Here is a 17,985-nt window from a genome sequence, read left to right as displayed (position 1 = left end):
ATAGGTATTTTGGTAATTTTGCTTTTAAGTGGGTCGGGTCTGGGTCTGGGTACCACTAAAACCTACACTTGACCCGAACCCGCTTCGGGTTTTATTTTTTAAACCCAAACTTGACCTTACTGTTTCATGGGTCAGGTAAAATCCGGGCCATTAGGGTTGGGTTGAGTCGGGTACCCGTGAGTCGGGTAAAAATTGTCATTCCTAGTTAGCTCAATTAAACCACTTCTGTTAAAAAATTAGGCTAAATATGTATTTTTGCTCTCTTTTATTTCTCTCCCCTCTCAAAACATACAAAACATAAAAGAATAAGAGAAAATAAGATCAAAAAGTGAGGGTTTTATAGTGGAAGCTCCTATGATGGTGGTAATGTTTGTTCTTAATTTTTACAAAACCCTCACTTTTTGATCTTATTTTCTCTTATTCTTTTGTGTTTTGTATGTTTTAAGAGGAGCATAAAACATAGCAAAAATACTTATTTAGCCCATTTTTTAATAGAAGTTGGTTATGGAATCTCAATTAAGGTAAAGTGCCAAATTTCAAATTATGAGTAACTAACTTAAATTTCAGCCAAATTATAGGTAAGTAAGTTGCATTTAGCCTCTAAAAAAAAAGTGTAAAGATGAAGCGATTGAAAACCAACTTAATACTATTCTTATTTTATATCAATGTTTTAAAATATATCTTTACCATATTATCCTCAAATTTTGCCCTACTTAACTTTAAACTTAGAGTGTGCAGTGGTATATTTGACCCAAAAAAAAAATGTTGAATCTCCTGGGAAAGCCTCTGAAAAAAAAGAAAAAAGAAAAAAGAAGGCAAGGTCAACGGTAAATGATACGGTGGGCGTAGGTGGCGGTAGAATTCTAGAAGTTAATGGGTTTTTACTCACTCCATGTTGCCGGTAAACGGCCAGCCTGTTGTTTTTGAAGTCTTACTTAAAAAGAACAAACTCGGGAAAAAGTCAGTCCATCCATCCACAACATCACCACAGTACTGTTTATCATATCGTATATATCATCCCAACTCTCTCTCTCTTCAATAAATTTCTTCATCACACTCTACTATATCTTCTTCAGATAATATATATTCATTTTCCTACACCAAAATCTGATTCAAACCAAACCAAACCAAACCAATGTCACCACCAACAACAGCAAGCGCCATTGTCTCATCTTCATCTTCATCCTCCTACTTCACACTTTTCCCTCTCACCTCAACCTCACCAAAATCAAAACCCACCACCAAACTCTCCTTCAATTTCTCCAAAACCCAACCCCGCAATCTCACACTCTCGAAAACAACAACAACAACAACAATTCGATCCGCAGTTTCCATCGAAAAAGAAATCCCAGAAACCGAACGACCCAACACATTCCTCCGCGAATCCGACGACCATGATTCCCCATCATCATCATCCTCATCCTCCACCGTCCGATCCCGGTTCGAGAAAATGATAAGGAAAGCACAGGACAGTGTGTGCAAAGCTATCGAAGCCGCCGACGGCGGAGCTAAGTTTAAGGAAGATGTGTGGTCGAGGCCCGGAGGCGGCGGAGGCATAAGTCGAGTTCTTCAAGACGGTGCCGTTTGGGAGAAAGCTGGGGTTAATGTTTCTGTCGTTTACGGGGTTATGCCGCCGGAGGCTTACCGTGCCGCCACCGCCACCGCCGAGCTGAAGCCGGGCCCCGTTCCGTTCTTTGCTGCCGGAATTAGCTCCGTAAATTCACTCTTTTCTCTGCTTTTGATTGTGAATTTTTTTTTTTTTTTTAACCAAATTGTACAATAATGTGTGTAATGTGTTTGTTGTGGTGGTGTTTCAGGTGTTGCATCCAAAGAACCCATTTGCGCCCACATTGCATTTTAATTATCGATATTTTGAGACTGATGCTCCTAAAGGTACCCATTCAATGCTTGCTTTTTTTTGATTTCTCAGAATGGAACATGTTGTGTATGGAATTTTAGAAACATAAGCCAATGTTTATGTGTCTGTTATGAACCAATTGCCTGGCTCTACCACTATGTGTTTTCTGTTGGTTTCATAGCTTTTGATGCTATTAATGTGCTTTGGTTAGTAACAAGTTCTTGCTTGGGTATAGAGTATTGCACTGAATTACCACAATTTAAACTAGAATACTTATTTTCAACCAAAAAAAAGGAGAAGAAGAAGAAGAAGAAGAAGCAAAGAAGACTCCCCAGGATATTTCTGTTAAAAATGCTGCATTGACTATGTGGGTTTTGATTTAGCTTAATTGGTAAAGTCTTTTGTTGTCGAATACAGTATTGGGTTCAAATCTTGCCTACACCAAAAAAGAAACTCATTTGGCATCTTGGCTTGATGCTAAAGAGCAATCATCATAGAACACAAGCCATAGGTTTCAAATTCTATCATCGGAACTATTAAAAAAAGAAAAGAAAAGAAAAAAGAAAGCTTCATTGAGCATGTTTTTCTGGTTTTCTGGCCTTTTGGATGTCAAGAATTAGAATTTGATTGTCTTAGAGTATACTTTATCTGTTCAATGACTTAGTGAATGTTAATTTCAAATATATATCACTTTGTGGAGATCTAACATGGAGTCTATTATATTTCAGTACTCTTTTGCTTATGATAATTTCTTTCTTGTTATTTCTTGCATTGGGTTGGGTTGTCTTAATCCTCAGATAATATGAACTTATTGGTAGGAATTTAGGACATCCTTTTTAAGCTTTGAAAGATGGCTGCAAGGATCAGAGTCTTTTGATTTACATGAAACATAATTAACATTATAATTCAGATGTCAACTGAATAATGAGTTCTTCAAAAATTACAACAACACATATAACTCTTATCCTTCTCTTTATTATTGATAGATTTATTGTCCAAGATATTTTTATTATACATATAGTTTTTTTTTTAATAATTAATTTTTATTATACATATGGTACCAAAGAAAGCAACTATCAGTGACTAATTCTTCACCTCATGTCCCATAATTGAAAATTGGCAACCAAGGCATCCTCTTTGATGCCCGATGTCTGTGGTTTTAATCTCAACTTCCTCTTACCCCATTATTTGCCTATATATATATATATATATAAAGTATGATCGTTTGCATTTGTGTATTGATGTTTCACTGTTGATTCATGCAGATGCTCCTGGAGCACCAAGACAGTGGTGGTTTGGTGGAGGAACCGATTTGACACCTGCTTACATATTTGAAGAGGATGTCAAGCATTTCCATTCGGTATTTGCTTTAGGCATCTGACATTGAATCATTTCCTTTATTTGAAATATTGATCAGCTTTCTTTCTCTTATAAACAAATCATGTTATTCATAATGATAGGTTCCAAAAATTTGAGTTGCTTCTTTCACTGTGCTTCCTTGCATAGGCTCAAAACACAGTTTGTCTCTTTGGAATGAACTGGAATGGGATTTTTTTCTTCTTCTTTTTCTGGTTTATATGAGAAATAGGCTAGTTCTCCAGAATAAATGAGTAGAATCGAAAGGAGAAATAAATTGGGGCTTCTGCATATGCTTAATTCATCATTTTCTTAAGGTGTCCATTTGTCACCTCCAGATTAAGAATAGTAGTTCTGACATTCAATTGTGCATCTATAGCAGCCTTAAGAAGAATTGAATGCACGGTTTCATTTGTATCTTCAAAAATTTCTTAAATTTTAACTTATCAAAGATAAAAAGATCTTAAATTGTAGAAATTTTGTGTGATAGACACTAATGCGTTTAGACATACTGATATTGACCTTCTTCTGTAGGTTCAAAAAAGTGCTTGTGACAAATTTGATCCAACATTCTATCCTCGATTTAAGAAATGGTGCGATGATTATTTCTATATTAAGGTATATTTCCTTTTAAAGCTTATTATTATTAAAACTTATAATGTGGAGCTGATGATGCATTGATTTTTCCAACACTTGTTATGAATCTGGGTAACTTTTCATTTCTAGCAACATGTGTTTTTGTATGTCACCTAAATGCACCTCATATCTCAACATTTGTATGAAGTATGGGATTTAAAACTGTTTCGTACGTCAACAAGTTGTACACAAAAATGTAATCCTTACAGTTAGACCTGCCTGCGAGAATCCAACCCAGCCTAATATATGGGCTGTTTTTCCCCCATATTTCTTGATTGCATGGAAGGGAGAGACCATTTTAAGTTCAAACTGTCAAAGTTCTAGTAAAACAACCCCTTTGAGTTCATCTGAAGTAACTTGTTGAGAAAAAGTGGAGGAACAAGTTGGTAGGAAACATGTGGGATGGGTTATAGGTAAATCACATTTTGTATGTTAGTTATTGAACACTATATGGAATTCCTTCATAGTTGTTGTTGTTGGAAAGAATGTGAAGGAAATGCATTCTTTGCCAACCTTCCCTTCTTTGCCTGTTATGAACTCTTATTTTTTGGGTGTTTGTGTGTTGGGATGAATTTTTGGGGTCCAATGTGAAGGAAATGCATCAAATTTTTTAACTCCCTAACCAGCCATGGATTTTAACTCATTTGCGACTTCACTTTCATCTTTTGAGTTATTTAGTAATTTAAAGTGAGTTTTATTTCCTTGTTATTACTGGCTCTGGGTCAGGTTTCCTAACCCTTTATGGGGCAGGTTGTACTGGGCAATTTTGGACATACCAAAGTGACCTGAACTTTGGACATTGATAAATCTTGCTAGGTCTGCCACTTGATTTCAAAATCAAAATGATCAGCGAAACTCTCTTCTTCAGTGTTGACATTATCTTTATATCACTCACCTCATCTACAGAGCGATGTTTATTGGTTTTTATCTCTTTACTGGTGCAAATCAGAGAGCTGGCTTGTTCTCTCCAGTATTCTTTGGTTGTTGATACTTTCATTGGCTGAATAGGATAGAAGTGATCTGTTATAACTACCTTGGCTCTATATATATTACATGTGAAATGTATTGAATTTTCTACCCTGTATTACTAATGGTATATGCAGCACCGAGGTGAGAGGCGGGGGCTTGGGGGAATATTTTTTGATGATCTAAATGACTATGATCAAGAGATGCTTCTTTCCTTTGCCACTGGTAATTGCTTGAGAATATAGAATTGATGTCTTATCATGTGTTTTTCAATAAGAACTCTTTAGATTTGTGGCACTTCAATTCTCTTCATGCTCACATCTATTGTCAATTTGTAGAATGTGCCAATTCTGTGGTTCCTGCTTACATACCAATCATAGAAAAAAGAAAGGATACGCCATTCACAGACCAGCACAAGGCATGGCAGCAATTGCGAAGAGGGCGTTATGTAGAATTCAATTTGGTACCAAAGCTGTCTCTAAAGATATTATTAAACGTTAAACATCTGTTAACTCCTTTTTTTTTCCCCTATTGTTATGAGGCCTTGTTAACATGTTTTCTTATTAACAAAGGTTTATGATCGTGGTACAACATTTGGACTAAAGACAGGAGGTCGAATTGAGAGTATTCTTGTTTCTCTCCCACTAACAGCTCGGTGGGAATATGACCATGTAAGCTTTTCGGATCTTCTGAATGAATACTTCTTGTACAATAATGCTATAAAGTGGAATATCCTTGAATCATAATGCGGGGATGGTTTTGTTGTTTGATGTTTGCAGAAACCAGAAAATGGAACTGAAGAGTGGAAATTATTAGATGCCTGCATCAATCCAAAGGAATGGATCTAACATTGTTCAAAATTAATGTCTTTGTATCATCCCTTCCCCACTTTTCCCCTCTTTATTCTGTTCTTCAATGAGTGTTTTTTATTGCATGGTTAGAAGTTAGTGATTGGTGCCTAGGACTGATGTAATTCACTAGTAAAAGGTGATAGAGATGTAAATCATAAAATTATGAGTACGCTATCTTTTGTTAAGGACTAATAAAAATTTTCTGGCGAAAAAACATACATTGTTGAATAATTCCACTGTACATTTAATAATTCCCTAGTAATATTTTTCAGCAAGCACCTTTATTACCAGTCAGCTAGCTGTTGAGTCATGATAAACCGGGGACATAGTTTTTCTTGCTTCTAACTGTTATGTGAGCTTAGCTGACCGTTATGTGAGATCTAGGAGTATGAGTGGTACATACTAGATCACTCATACTCCTAGATCTCACATAAAATCACAGTAAGAAATTGGATTTATTCCATTCTGGCTTGACACTTGACAGTACAGATATTGAAACCCCTTTGTGTTCATGTATAAATTGCCATAAAAAAACACCATTTTTGACAAAATGCTGCACATTTAGCACTCTTGGTGCGTTGGAACATTCTCAACAACTAGAAGGTATTTCTCTGATTTTTTTTTCACCAGTTTTATTTTGGTAAATCAGGTTAGAAGTTCACTATAAACTGTCCAAAGTTGTGAAATCTTTAGATACATGAGTACAGACCCACGGCTTCCACTAGGAGCACAACGGGTCAACAACATAAACACATGCTCTGATAACATTTCTATTTTGTCTTTGAGTTTATTTTTCAATGATCTTGATGTTGAGAAATTGAATTCAACTCAAGCCAATAATCAGGAGATAACAACTGCATTTAAAGGCGTTTAATGAATTATGTATGTGAGAAGTCAATGTACCTCTATCATTTATTTTAGCACCGTGCTTTTTTGATTTTTCGACAATGGTTGACTTGGTCTTTTATGTATGAAGCATAACAAAAGTTGTGTTTATGATAGACTAATGTAAAAATGATGTCTCCAACTACCAACTTAATCTCTGGAAGTGGTGAGAAAGGTTGTAAAAGCAAAAGGGCTAAAGATATTGTTTTTATCCATAAAATTAGATTTTCTTTCCAAAACTTTCAAAAGTTTTTTGCATTCCAATTTATGTCTTTTCGTCCACTCCAATTAATTTTTATCAATCCTGCTAGGTTGCACAGGTATGCCTAAAAATGGCAAAGTACTTGTGTTTGAAACAAGTACGGTTACAAATGATCCAACTTGTATCTGGTAGTAAATTTTTTATTATTTTATTATTATATGAAAATGAAAGAAAATAACAGGATCAAAGAATAGCCCATTGATATTAACATCTTCAATCGAAGGATATTTGGATTAAAGGATCTCTCTCTCTCTCTCTCTCTCTCTCTCTCTGTGTGAAGAAGACTGATGGACTCATAAATGCAACAATGATGCAACACTGTAATAAGCAATGCTACCCTTTTGGGTTTGTAATTTTTTTTAAGGAATGGGGTATTGTGATAAACGAGGTTATTACTCATCGTTCTTTAGGTCAATAATGAGATGCTTCTTGTTTCACTGTTTGAGTGTTCAATTCATTATGAAATTGTGAAATTTGAAAATCTTTGGTTTCTCTGTCTAATCTTTTATATATATATATATATATATAATCGAAAACATTTGACTTTTAGTTTATTTTCTAATATAATGCCACATCAATTTGTAGGTCTTAAAAATTTTCATATCATAATAATTTTATTTATTAATTTTCTATTCCAAATTACAACCGAAAATTTCAGGAAAAACACAAAAACCCTTAAACCCTATAATCTTGAGACTATTTGTGAACTTCATAAAATTTCACATTTTTTTAGTACGCACAACACTTGTATGCATTTTTAAATTTTAATTAATTGAAAACTGGTGTAGAATTTATTTAACTATTTTAGAATCTAGAAAAATATTAGTTATATATATATATATATATAATTTTTGGGAAAAAAAAAAAATGAAAGTTGCAGAACACGGATTTAAAAAAAAAAAAAAGAAGCAAAAAAGGGTAGCGTTTAAGCATAACGCGCTAGCTTAACGCAAACGCTAACCGTAAACCGCCTTGAGCCCCTTTATAAGCCACTCTCACTCCTACCTCCCCAGCCTTTTTTTCTACACTCATTACTTGATCTCCTTCCACGCATTCTTCAACCGACTCTCTCTCTCTCTCTCTTCTCTCTCTAGGTTTGAATTGATATTCATCCATGGCTTCTCGATTCAGTGGGACTCCTGCTTCCTTTTTCATTTATTCTTCTCCTTCTCAAGAAGAAGAACAACAACAAATTGGGAGTCCGAAGAGTCCTGTCAGTGTTATTCCCGTTTCGTTTTTCTCATCTCGAGAACAACAAATTCAAATTGGGACTCCATTTACTCCACACAATGCTCCTAAAATCATGAACCCTAACTTGTCCATCTCTCCAATCTCTTGTGCTGATCGGTTCCGGTTTCGGGTGCCGTACACAACTGATGATGCTGTAGTGCTTCAGAATCTAATCCACATCATTCACTCCATTATCAATAGAGATAAGATGAAATCAAATTCAAATTCAAAATCATCATCCCTAACACCTGCTCAGAGGCTCTTCAACTCGCTTGATCTTGTTCAGAAAAAGGTCGCGCAGCAATTGGATAGAATTAAGGAAACCCCCACTTTTCAGATGGGGGTCAGAGATAAGAAAATTCGAATTTTGATGTCTATGCGCTGATTTTATTCTTATTACAACAAACTCACACTACTACACTACACCAACCCATGCCATAAATCACTTACCAAAATGGGATTTAAAAAAAAAAAAAAAAAAAAAAAAAAAGACCATCAAATATTAATTTCAAATATGCATCACTTGGTCCTCAAATAATACAAATTTGTTGTTGATAGGAATGTGTAACTGTAAGGATTAGATTCTTTTTGATTTACATAATGAAACATAACTAACATTTTGAATAATGGGTTCTTGTAAAATTGCAATAACACACATCATTCAATTTAATATTGACCCCATTTATTATGTGAGATGATGCAAGTATTGTATTAGTGTCTAGTTCTGCATCTCATGTCCCATTTAAGGATTTGAGTTTTGAAAGGAGAAGTAATTTCAGGGTGCTGCATATGCTTAATCTATCTTATGAAGGTATCCATTTGTCACAGCCAGATTAAGAATAGTAGTTCTGACATTCAATTGTGCATCTATAGCAGCATTAAGGAGAATTGAATACATGGTTTGGTTTTTATTTTCAAAAAGTTCTTGAATTTTAGAAATTGTGTGTGTGTGTGTGTGTAGGTTCAGAAAAGCACTTTGATCCTACATTCTATCCTTGATTGAAGAAATGGTGCCATGATTATTTTTATATATCCAGGTATATTTCTTTTTAAAGCGTTATATTATTAGAACTCATAATATGGAACTGATGATGCATTGATTTTTCCAACACTTGTTATGAATCTTGGTAACTTCTCGTTTTTAGTAACGTGTTTTTGAAAGTCACCTAAATGCACTCAATTTACAAGTTGGGTTGATATCTCAACATTTGTATGATGTATGGGATTTAAAATTGTTTTGTATGTACACAACAATGCAATCCTAATAGCTGATCCACCCCTGAGATTCCAACCCAGCCCAATATATAGGCTGGTTTCGCCCCTTCTGAACTGATTGCATAGAAGAAAGAGGGCATTTTAAGATCAAACTGTCAAAGTTCTAGTAAAACAGCCCCTTTGAGTTCACCTGAAGTAACTTGTTGAGAAGCAGTCGAGAAACAACTTGTCAGCACTCCAATATATAAGCCAATTCAGCAGCTCATCAAATTCATCAATATGTTGTTTTTGCTTGGATGAAATCATGTGGGATGGGGTTATAGGTAAATCACATCCTGTTAGTCAGTTATTGAACACGTGGAATTCGTTCGTAGTTTTATTTTTATTTTTAAGTTGAGCTTGTTATCATACCCTTGAATTTAGAAAGAATGCCTGCAAATTCAGACCAGACTTGCCCAGCCAATCTGCCCTTCTTTGCCTGTTATGAACTTATGTTGTTTAGGTGTTTATGTTTTAGGATGAGTTTTGGGGGCCCAAAGTGAAGGGATTGCATCAAAGTTTGGCTCCCCAACCAGCCATGAATAATCAACTCATTTGTGACTTTACTTTCATCGTTTGAGTTATTTAGGAATATAAAGTTAGTTTTATTACCATGTTTATTACTGGCTCTGGTTTAGGTTTCCTAACCCCTTAAGGGGCAGGTTGCACTGGGCAATTTTGGACATACCAATTTTGAAGTGACCCAAACTTAGGACATTGATAACTCTAGCTTGGGTCTGCCCTTTGATTTCTGAATCAAAGTGATCAGATAAATCTTCTTCAGTGTTGAGTGTTGACATTATCTTTATAACGCCCTCCTCATAAGCAAACTGATATTTATTGGTTTTATCTCTTTACTGGTGCAAATTAGAGAGCAGGCTTGTTTATTCCAATTTTCTTTGGTGGATGTATGTTTTCATTGGTTGAATAGGATACTAGTGAACTAATTTGGCTCTATTTATCTATCTTGTGAAACTTATTGAATATTTGACAGTTATGCCTTGTATTGACTACTAATGGTATATGCAGTACCGAGGTGAGAGGCGGGGCTTGGGGGAATATTTTTCGATAGAGCAATTGGAGAGCATTAAGGAAACCCCCACTTTTCAGTAGGGGGAGAGAAAAAAATTCAGGCTTTGATGTCTATGTGCTGATTACAACACGCACTACACAAAGTACAACTGAGACAACACAACAGAACAGAGTTTAAAGACTAATTGACAGACAAGGGAACAAGAAACCTGTGTTTTGAAAACCACTTATTTTATTTTATTTTTTTGTTAGGACTCTTGAAGTAGAATTATATTCTCTCTGTTTGGTAAGGCCTTTTGAACGCTTTGTATTTTGAAAAAATAGCAATTTCAGAAGTTGTGTTTTGAGAACTTAAAAAAAAAAAAAAAATTGCAATTAAAGCCTTTGATAAAATCTTTGCAAAATGTTGTTGCTGTGAAAGAAAACACAATTTTCTGGAAAATTTTGAAAAAAGAAAAAGAAAAATAAAGGATACCATGAGTTGCTTTGGTTTTTTGTATTTTTCCCCCTAATTTTAAAAATGCAAAGCCAAGCTGCTATTTGTTTTTGGGTTTGAATATAAAATTACTCTTTCTTCTCCACAAAATGGCAATGCCAAACAGACCCTTCAATCTACTTCGGGAGTCCTAAGTGCATACACCAGTTGGCATGTTAGTTAATTGTTACCATCACTCTCCGATGGTATGTGTTGTGGAGGACTAGCTATTGTTTTGAGAAGCTGATGTATATAATATTTTTGGTAATCCTGATGTATATAATATGGTCTTATGTTAGTTTTTCTCACAGTATTTTACAAGGGCAGCGTTGATGTATCATTATTATTTTTAGTATGATAAGAGGGTTCATCGAATTGATTTATTTTTGTTCCATAATGAATTCTGTTTTTGTGCTTCTCTTGTCTAGAATAAATTACCACTAAAGTTTTGTGTTTAGGCAGGCATGAGTAATTTGTTTTATTATTTCGTTAGCACGTGGTAATATCCCCAAAGAAAAAGAAAAAAAAAAAAAAGGTCCTTTATTTTAATTACTTAAGTACAATTTATTTTAAGGTAAGTAGTAAAGTTCATATCAAAAGCTTTGTAGCGGTGTTTCCAATGGCCTCATTTCCCAATACTATATGGAAAATCCAAACTCAAATGTGCATGTATGCCTGAGTAAGTTGATATGGTGCTCCCTTCTCTTACATTCCTAATAGATTTTACTAATTAAATTAATAATGAGATTATCATGAATGTGAGAGGAAGGTGTGTGCATGAGAGAGAAAACATATTTTTTTTTTTTAAATATCATACGAGACAGTGTACATAGGAAGTTCTGCTTTGTTCTGTGATCTATAAGTCACAATCACACAACTATATTAAATAAATTCAACATTTGGAAGCCAAAGGAATGAGGCATCTACTATCTACCAGCACCTGATAATCCATAAACCTTTATAGTCATATACTTTCAAACCGTGTGGAAGAAAAAGTTACAATAGTAAACCTACATTGACAAAAAAGATGGTGTAAGTTAGAACTCAGTATAATCTATTTGGCCAACTGATCTATACCATTCTCGACCAGTGGTACACTTAAGAATTAAGAAGTTACCTCGATTCATTTTTAAGGAAGATAACTCATAGTTATGGTTAATATAACATATTGGAGCACTACTTTACCCAAAAAATTTAAACTTAAGAGATAAGTTCAATTATTTTATGTTAATCACTCCCTCTTAGTGTTATTATTCAATGTGGAATATCATTCCTTAAAATCAACCATAGGTAAATTGGTGACAACAAAACCTCTTTTGGCTAGTACTCTAATAATTTCCATTTCTCATTACCAAAAGGTAGTGCTCAACATAACAAAAGTATAATGTTTTTTTTTTTTTTTTTTTTTTTTTTTTTTTTTTTTATATATATATATATATATTTTTAAATATTTATTTATTAAAAATAAAAAGTATTGTTTATCAGTATATATATGTAACGTACCTCTCACATTTTAATGGGTCCGAACCAACATCCTTTCATCTCTTTCTCTTACTTTGGTGAACCCCCTCTCTCCTCTCGTGTTCAATTGATAATTTGACCATGGTCGATTGACACTAGTTCAATCCAACATGATCAGGTTGGATTATTGGTTGAACAAAAATCCGGTTGAACTTGATACTAGAACATGCCTAAGTATGAATGCCATAATTATGTCTAATAGCATGGCGTGCATAATCTTCTCATCTAGAAAGTAAAGAGAAAATGAAGATATATCAAGAGTTATGGATTTAGAAAGTTAAAATGCATAATAAAATCTCACAACATTTTTATATCACTCTTATTTTGATTTTTGAATTGTACATTGTGGTGAGTTCAAGTATAATTTTAAAAAATAATAATTTATAATTTATAATTTCATTTTATTCTTACCTATAGTGGGTTGGTATCTCAACTTATGAAAATATTGTGAAATTTTGTTTTACCCATAGAAGAACTCACCCTTTGTTATTATTTGATTTTACCTTGACCAATGGTGGGATGCCACCTCAGCTTGTGAAAATAATAAGATTTGTTGTGCCTGTCTTTGTGGATTTGAAAACAAATTGATGAAGAATTGGCATTTAAGATGAAAGGTTTTCAATTTCAAAAGGTACCTATTACCAATAGACCTGCGAATATGGTGGTGCTCTAATTAGCAACCCCTGAATCTACTGCACCTGCAGTCTTGATGCAGGAGGCTGATTAACTTTCACTGCTCGATGCAATTGGTGAGATGATACTATTTCTCCACAGTCAAATTCCATCCTAACCTTTTCACTTGTGGATGGTCCAAAGATGCGTATTTAAAAAAAAAAAAAAATTAAATATAAAATAAAATACAGAGCAAAGAGAGATGTTTCAATAAAATAACGAAGTTGAAGCTTTGGCTGTAGCGAGAGCCATCTCTTTTGCTCATGAACTCGGCTTCTCATCTTTCATCCTTGAAGGACCCTGAAGTTGTAATTAAGGCACTCATAAGCTAAGAAGAATCCTTCACAAATGAAATTATGGTCATATCCTAGCTTCTACCAAGTCCACCACAAATGCCTACAGTTTTATTTCTTTCTCTCACATGCATAGACTAGACATTTCTTTAGCTCATAACCTAACTAAACATGCAAGACATGTTAGAGGTTTTTTGTTAGCTCATAACCTAGCTAACCTAATTTGTTTGAATTATGAGAGCTATGATGAGAATGGGCTCAGTCTGACCATATGATTAGAGAGGTGTTAAAAAAAAAAAAAAAAAAAAAAAAAGTGATTAGAGAGGTGTAAAAAAAAAAAAAAAAAAAAAAAAAGGAATACAACATAGGTTAAAATTTTAAAGGGTTTTTATTTTTATTTTTTATTTTTATTTTTTTAAAATCAAACGTAACCAAATTTCATTAGTTGGACTTAAATATTTGCTTGCAAAATTTTAAAGGGTTAAAGAAACTTAATGGGAGACCATTTTACCAAAATTTCTCTCTATAGGTATGGTTAGTATATAGCATAAAGAGAAAGGCCTTTTTTCATCAAACTTAACACACTACTCTAGAATATATGATTCATTCAGCTAAGTATGAAGCCAGTTAAGAAAGCTTCTTGTGCAGAAATAAAATTAACAAAGGTGCAGGCTGCTTATACCAGGGAAAAGAGTTTAGCTAGCCCACTTGATATTTATTTTCCATTACAATAGGTCAGAAAACAAGTACAACTAGAAACCTGAAGATAAAACAAATTGAAAATGTAAGAATACATAAAAGGGGAAATATATTTCATGAGGCATAATGAATTACTATATAGTAAATCTTGTTGTCCATGGAAAGAAGTGAATTCAGGGATCATTACATTTTTAAGAAACTGCACTCATAACATACCACTAGAAGGCTTCATTTAGATGGATGCCATTACCGTTCATTGACATGGTTAGGGAGATTGTATTCCACTTCTTCCTGCACTGACTTCGCAGTTTCCATTAGTTCCACAAATTTCCACTCGTTATTAAACAAGAACTTTCTCTCAACATATCTATAAATATTTTTACCATATCCAAATTTTAAAACATCCACCGGATCAAATTTCCAAACAAAGAAAGACCTCCAATAATTAATTAATTGTTGAAAAAGTAAAGGCAAGAAAGCACTGGAAATATTAATCGGAGTATACCCATGAGCGAACAAAATCACTCAGTAAATTTATTAAATCACTGTACATTTTCATTCAGGCATTGAGTGTTTATAATAGATTTAAGATATCATAAATTCTATAATAAAAATTTATTTTATCTAAACAGTAAATTCAAAATTTCTTATAGATTTCAACAAATAATGCCACATTTGTTGTTCCACCAAATTTAACCATTTACAGGAGATTAAAAATGTCCACCACATTTTCCCTTAAAAATTTCCACATTGTTAAGTGTCAGAAATTCTTTCAGCAAACTCTATCCTAATGCCTCCACAAAATGTTTGGAAACTTGTTCGGTTACCATATGCAATGTAGTTGCAGCAAAGTCCAAAACTCTGAAGTTTCCACCAGATGATTGTTGAAACTTGAAACCACTAGCATAATAAGAAGATGTCTTTCCCCAATATGGTTCAAAAAATTTCCCTCTTTATACATAACAAGAAGTTCTCTTGTTCATGGAGATTTTTCAAGAAGAAGTCTCTTGCATTAAAGAAACCAACAACTTGAACCAATCAAATTAATTAATTAAGTAAATAGATAGTTTGAAACTTCAAGCAACATAAATATAGATTTCAGAAACCAGGTCAATTAGTAGGCCCAAATTCCATCATTTCTCATACGAAAGTCAAAAGGTATCTGGCACATTTGAACATTCTACAACATTCTTCAACATGTTTGTTAGTAATTTTGAAAACATGATGATGCTTAACAGGTACTAATTTGTATAATATAACGAACATAGAATCTACAAAAAGGGAAATGTAAGGAGTATCAAACCAACACAAAGTAGTAGCTCCAAAAACTCCTGCACTAACTAAATCGCTTCTCATTCATCATTTTTATTACTGTTAGGCCAATCAAGGAACTTGTACCCTTGTAGTGAGGGTGGCAGATAACTTTGAGTTGCAGATGGATTATCAGGGGGGTATATATAGTCCTTAGCATAACCAAGTTCCTTCATTAACTTCGTTGGTGCATTCCTCAGATGAAGAGGCACTCCCTCATTCTGTCCAACTGATTCCCTCACTACTTTCTGTGCAGCCTCTATAGCTCGATATACAGAGACAGACTTGGGAGCCAAAGCCAAATAAGCCGCACATTGTGCAAGAATCACATTGCACTCAGGCATTCCCAAAAAATGGCAGGCTTGGTAGCATGCGACAGCCTGGTTAAGTGCAGATGGGTCCGCCAACCCAACATCCTCACTTGCAAACCTTATCAATCTCCGTGCAATATAGAGAGGTTGTTCGCCTCCTTCTAACATTCTTGCCAACCAATAAGTTGCAGCATCTGCATCACTTCCTCTCATAGATTTGTGAAGTGCACTGATCAGATTATAGTGCTCATCACCATCTTTGTCATAAGCAAGATGCTTACTCTGAAGTGCCTCCTTAGCATAATCCAGTGTGACAATGGCTTTCAAAGAACAGACCCCATTTTCCTCATTTTCCAACAAATTCCCACCTTGGGTTCCTCCTTCTACACCTTTAGATTGGTCCCCATGAACTCGGGCAGCCGCTGAAATAGCAGCAATCTCCAAAGCATTCAATGCCACACGAGCATCACCGTCACAATTCGCAGATATAAACTCAACAGCTTCCTCATTCACATCAACACGCATCCCTACACTCCGTGCCAATCCCTTGTCCAAATCGTCCGTGGCCCACTTAAGCAGGACCACAACATGATGGGGTTTCAAGGGATTAAGAGTTAAAACCCGACACCGAGACAACAAAGGTGTGATCAAATGGAAAGACGGGTTTTCAGTAGTGGCACCCATGAAGACAATACTCCCATCTTCAATAACCGGCAAGAAAGAGTCCTGTTGAGACTTATTGAACCTATGAACCTCATCCACAAACAACACAGTCCTCTTACTATACGAAACTCTTAGTTTTCTAGCATCCTCAACCGCGTCCCTAACATCCTTAACCCCAGAAGTAACAGCAGATAGTGAAACAAATCTATAAGAACAAGAAGAAGAGGAAGAACAGGAATTAACAATGGCTTTGGCAATGGAGGTCTTACCAGTACCAGGAGGACCCCAGAGGACAATAGAAGGGAGGCGATTGCATTGGATTGCGGAGCGAAGGAGAGAGTTTGTGCCAAGAAGGTGGTCTTGCCCGACAACGTTGTCTATGGTACGAGGTCGCATGCGCTCTGCTAAGGGCTCGTGGGGCTTGTCGTTTTGTTGTTGTTGTGGAAGTGGGTTTTTTGAGAGTAATAGTTTGGGACGCTTGGAGATTGGATTTGTTGATTTTTGTGGTTGTTCTTGTTGAGGTGCGGCGTTGGGAGGTGGTGGGGAACTGTTGTTGGTGGTGGAGGGTTTGGAATGGAAGTGGAAGAAACGGTCGAGTTTGGGTTGGAATGGAGATGGGTTGTTGTTGATAGGAGGAGGAGTAGAAGTAGGGGTGGTGGTGGTGGTGGTGGCGGCGGCGGCGGGTTTCTTGTTGAGGTGCGGCGTTGGGAGGTGGTGGGGAACTGTTGTTGGTGGTGGAGGGTTTGGAATGGAAGTGGAAGAAACGGTCGAGTTTGGGTTGGAATGGAGATGGGTTGTTGTTGATAGGAGGAAGAGGAGGAGGAGGAGTAGAAGTGGGGGTGGTGGTGGTGGCGGCGGCGGGGGTGGATTTATGGTTGAGAATCCATTCGGTGGCTTTGAGAGTGGATTGGCCACCAGTGGCGGCTAAGGCTTGGGCTGCCAATTCGTCTGGAAAGCCCATACTCAGTAGCTGTTCCATCTCCATTTCATTCTCTTCCATCATCTTTTGGGAATTGGGAGAGTTCGGAGTCTGGCAGAGAAATTTTGGTTGGTCTATGACAAGTCTGGAGTGGCGATGAAAATTCTAATTTCTTGGCTTATTTTGTTAAAAGGTAAAGTTTTATGTACTTTTTAGCCCACTTTTTGGCTCCAAAAGGGAAAACTGAAAAGACACAAGACGGAATGGACAGCATTCTTTCTTTGTTTGCCACGTTTGTGTGTGTCTATATATATATATATAAAATATTTGGTCCAAAAATCATTAAAATTTTTTTATTTTTTATTTTTTAATTTTTTTGAAAAGATAACAACTTCATTCAAAATTTAAAGATAAAAATACATCATAAATAAGAGTTTATTTTAAGAAATAACGACGCTCTTTAATCTAAGCAGAATAATCAACCACGCCCAGAGCATGTTTTTCTAACAGATGTGTGAGCCTATTACCTTATTGATGCACATGAGAGAAGGTGACATTACGAAACTCATGATAATGGTGCCAAGGCAGGTTTAACAACTTTGGAAGCCTTTTAGGTGAAAATTTTAAGTGAGACATTTTTTTTTAATATTTAAATATTAATTATTCAATAAATTAGTATCACTATAATACTTTATGGACTATAGAGAAGAGGGATGGGTCAGAGGCAGCAATAGCAATAGGGTTTAAGAATAAAAAAATTTTATCTCATATCTTGTACTCTTGTGTTTCCC

At 35.2% G+C, this 17,985-nt stretch overlaps 2 protein-coding genes and 1 long non-coding RNA gene across 3 annotated transcripts; 2 read left to right on the top strand and 1 right to left on the bottom strand.

Moving 5' to 3' along the window:
- The first annotated feature begins 870 nt into the window (after positions 1-870).
- On the top strand, positions 871-5,898 carry LOC112015646 (coproporphyrinogen-III oxidase 1, chloroplastic). The gene is made up of 8 exons (XM_024048081.2): positions 871-1,714; positions 1,818-1,893; positions 3,124-3,218; positions 3,749-3,832; positions 4,954-5,041; positions 5,155-5,279; positions 5,389-5,487; positions 5,596-5,898. The coding sequence occupies exons 1-8, from the start codon at positions 1,136-1,138 to the stop codon at positions 5,662-5,664; spliced, it is 1,215 nt and encodes a 404-aa protein (XP_023903849.1). The 5' UTR covers positions 871-1,135; the 3' UTR covers positions 5,665-5,898.
- Positions 5,899-7,711: 1,813 nt separating this feature from the next.
- On the top strand, positions 7,712-11,103 carry LOC112015643 (uncharacterized). The gene is made up of 2 exons (XR_002883243.2): positions 7,712-9,081; positions 10,328-11,103. It is a non-coding gene; the product is annotated as an uncharacterized LOC112015643 (long non-coding RNA).
- Positions 11,104-14,304: 3,201 nt separating this feature from the next.
- LOC112015639 (uncharacterized) lies at positions 14,305-17,394 on the bottom strand. Its single transcript, XM_065762179.1, has 2 exons — positions 17,115-17,394; positions 14,305-16,894 (listed from the first exon to the last, which is right to left on the bottom strand). Exons 1-2 carry the CDS (start codon positions 17,276-17,278, stop codon positions 15,343-15,345), a joined length of 1,716 nt encoding a protein of 571 aa, XP_065618251.1. The 5' UTR covers positions 17,279-17,394; the 3' UTR covers positions 14,305-15,342.
- Positions 17,395-17,985: the final 591 nt, after the last annotated feature.

The sequence above is a fragment of the Quercus suber genome, unplaced genomic scaffold (genome assembly GCF_002906115.3).
Source record: "Quercus suber isolate HL8 unplaced genomic scaffold, Cork oak 2.0 scaffold_445, whole genome shotgun sequence".
In the NCBI taxonomy this organism is placed as follows: Eukaryota; Viridiplantae; Streptophyta; class Magnoliopsida; order Fagales; family Fagaceae; genus Quercus; species Quercus suber.
The sequence above is the reverse complement of the archived record's forward strand: the minus strand, read 5'-3'. Positions and strand labels throughout refer to the sequence as shown.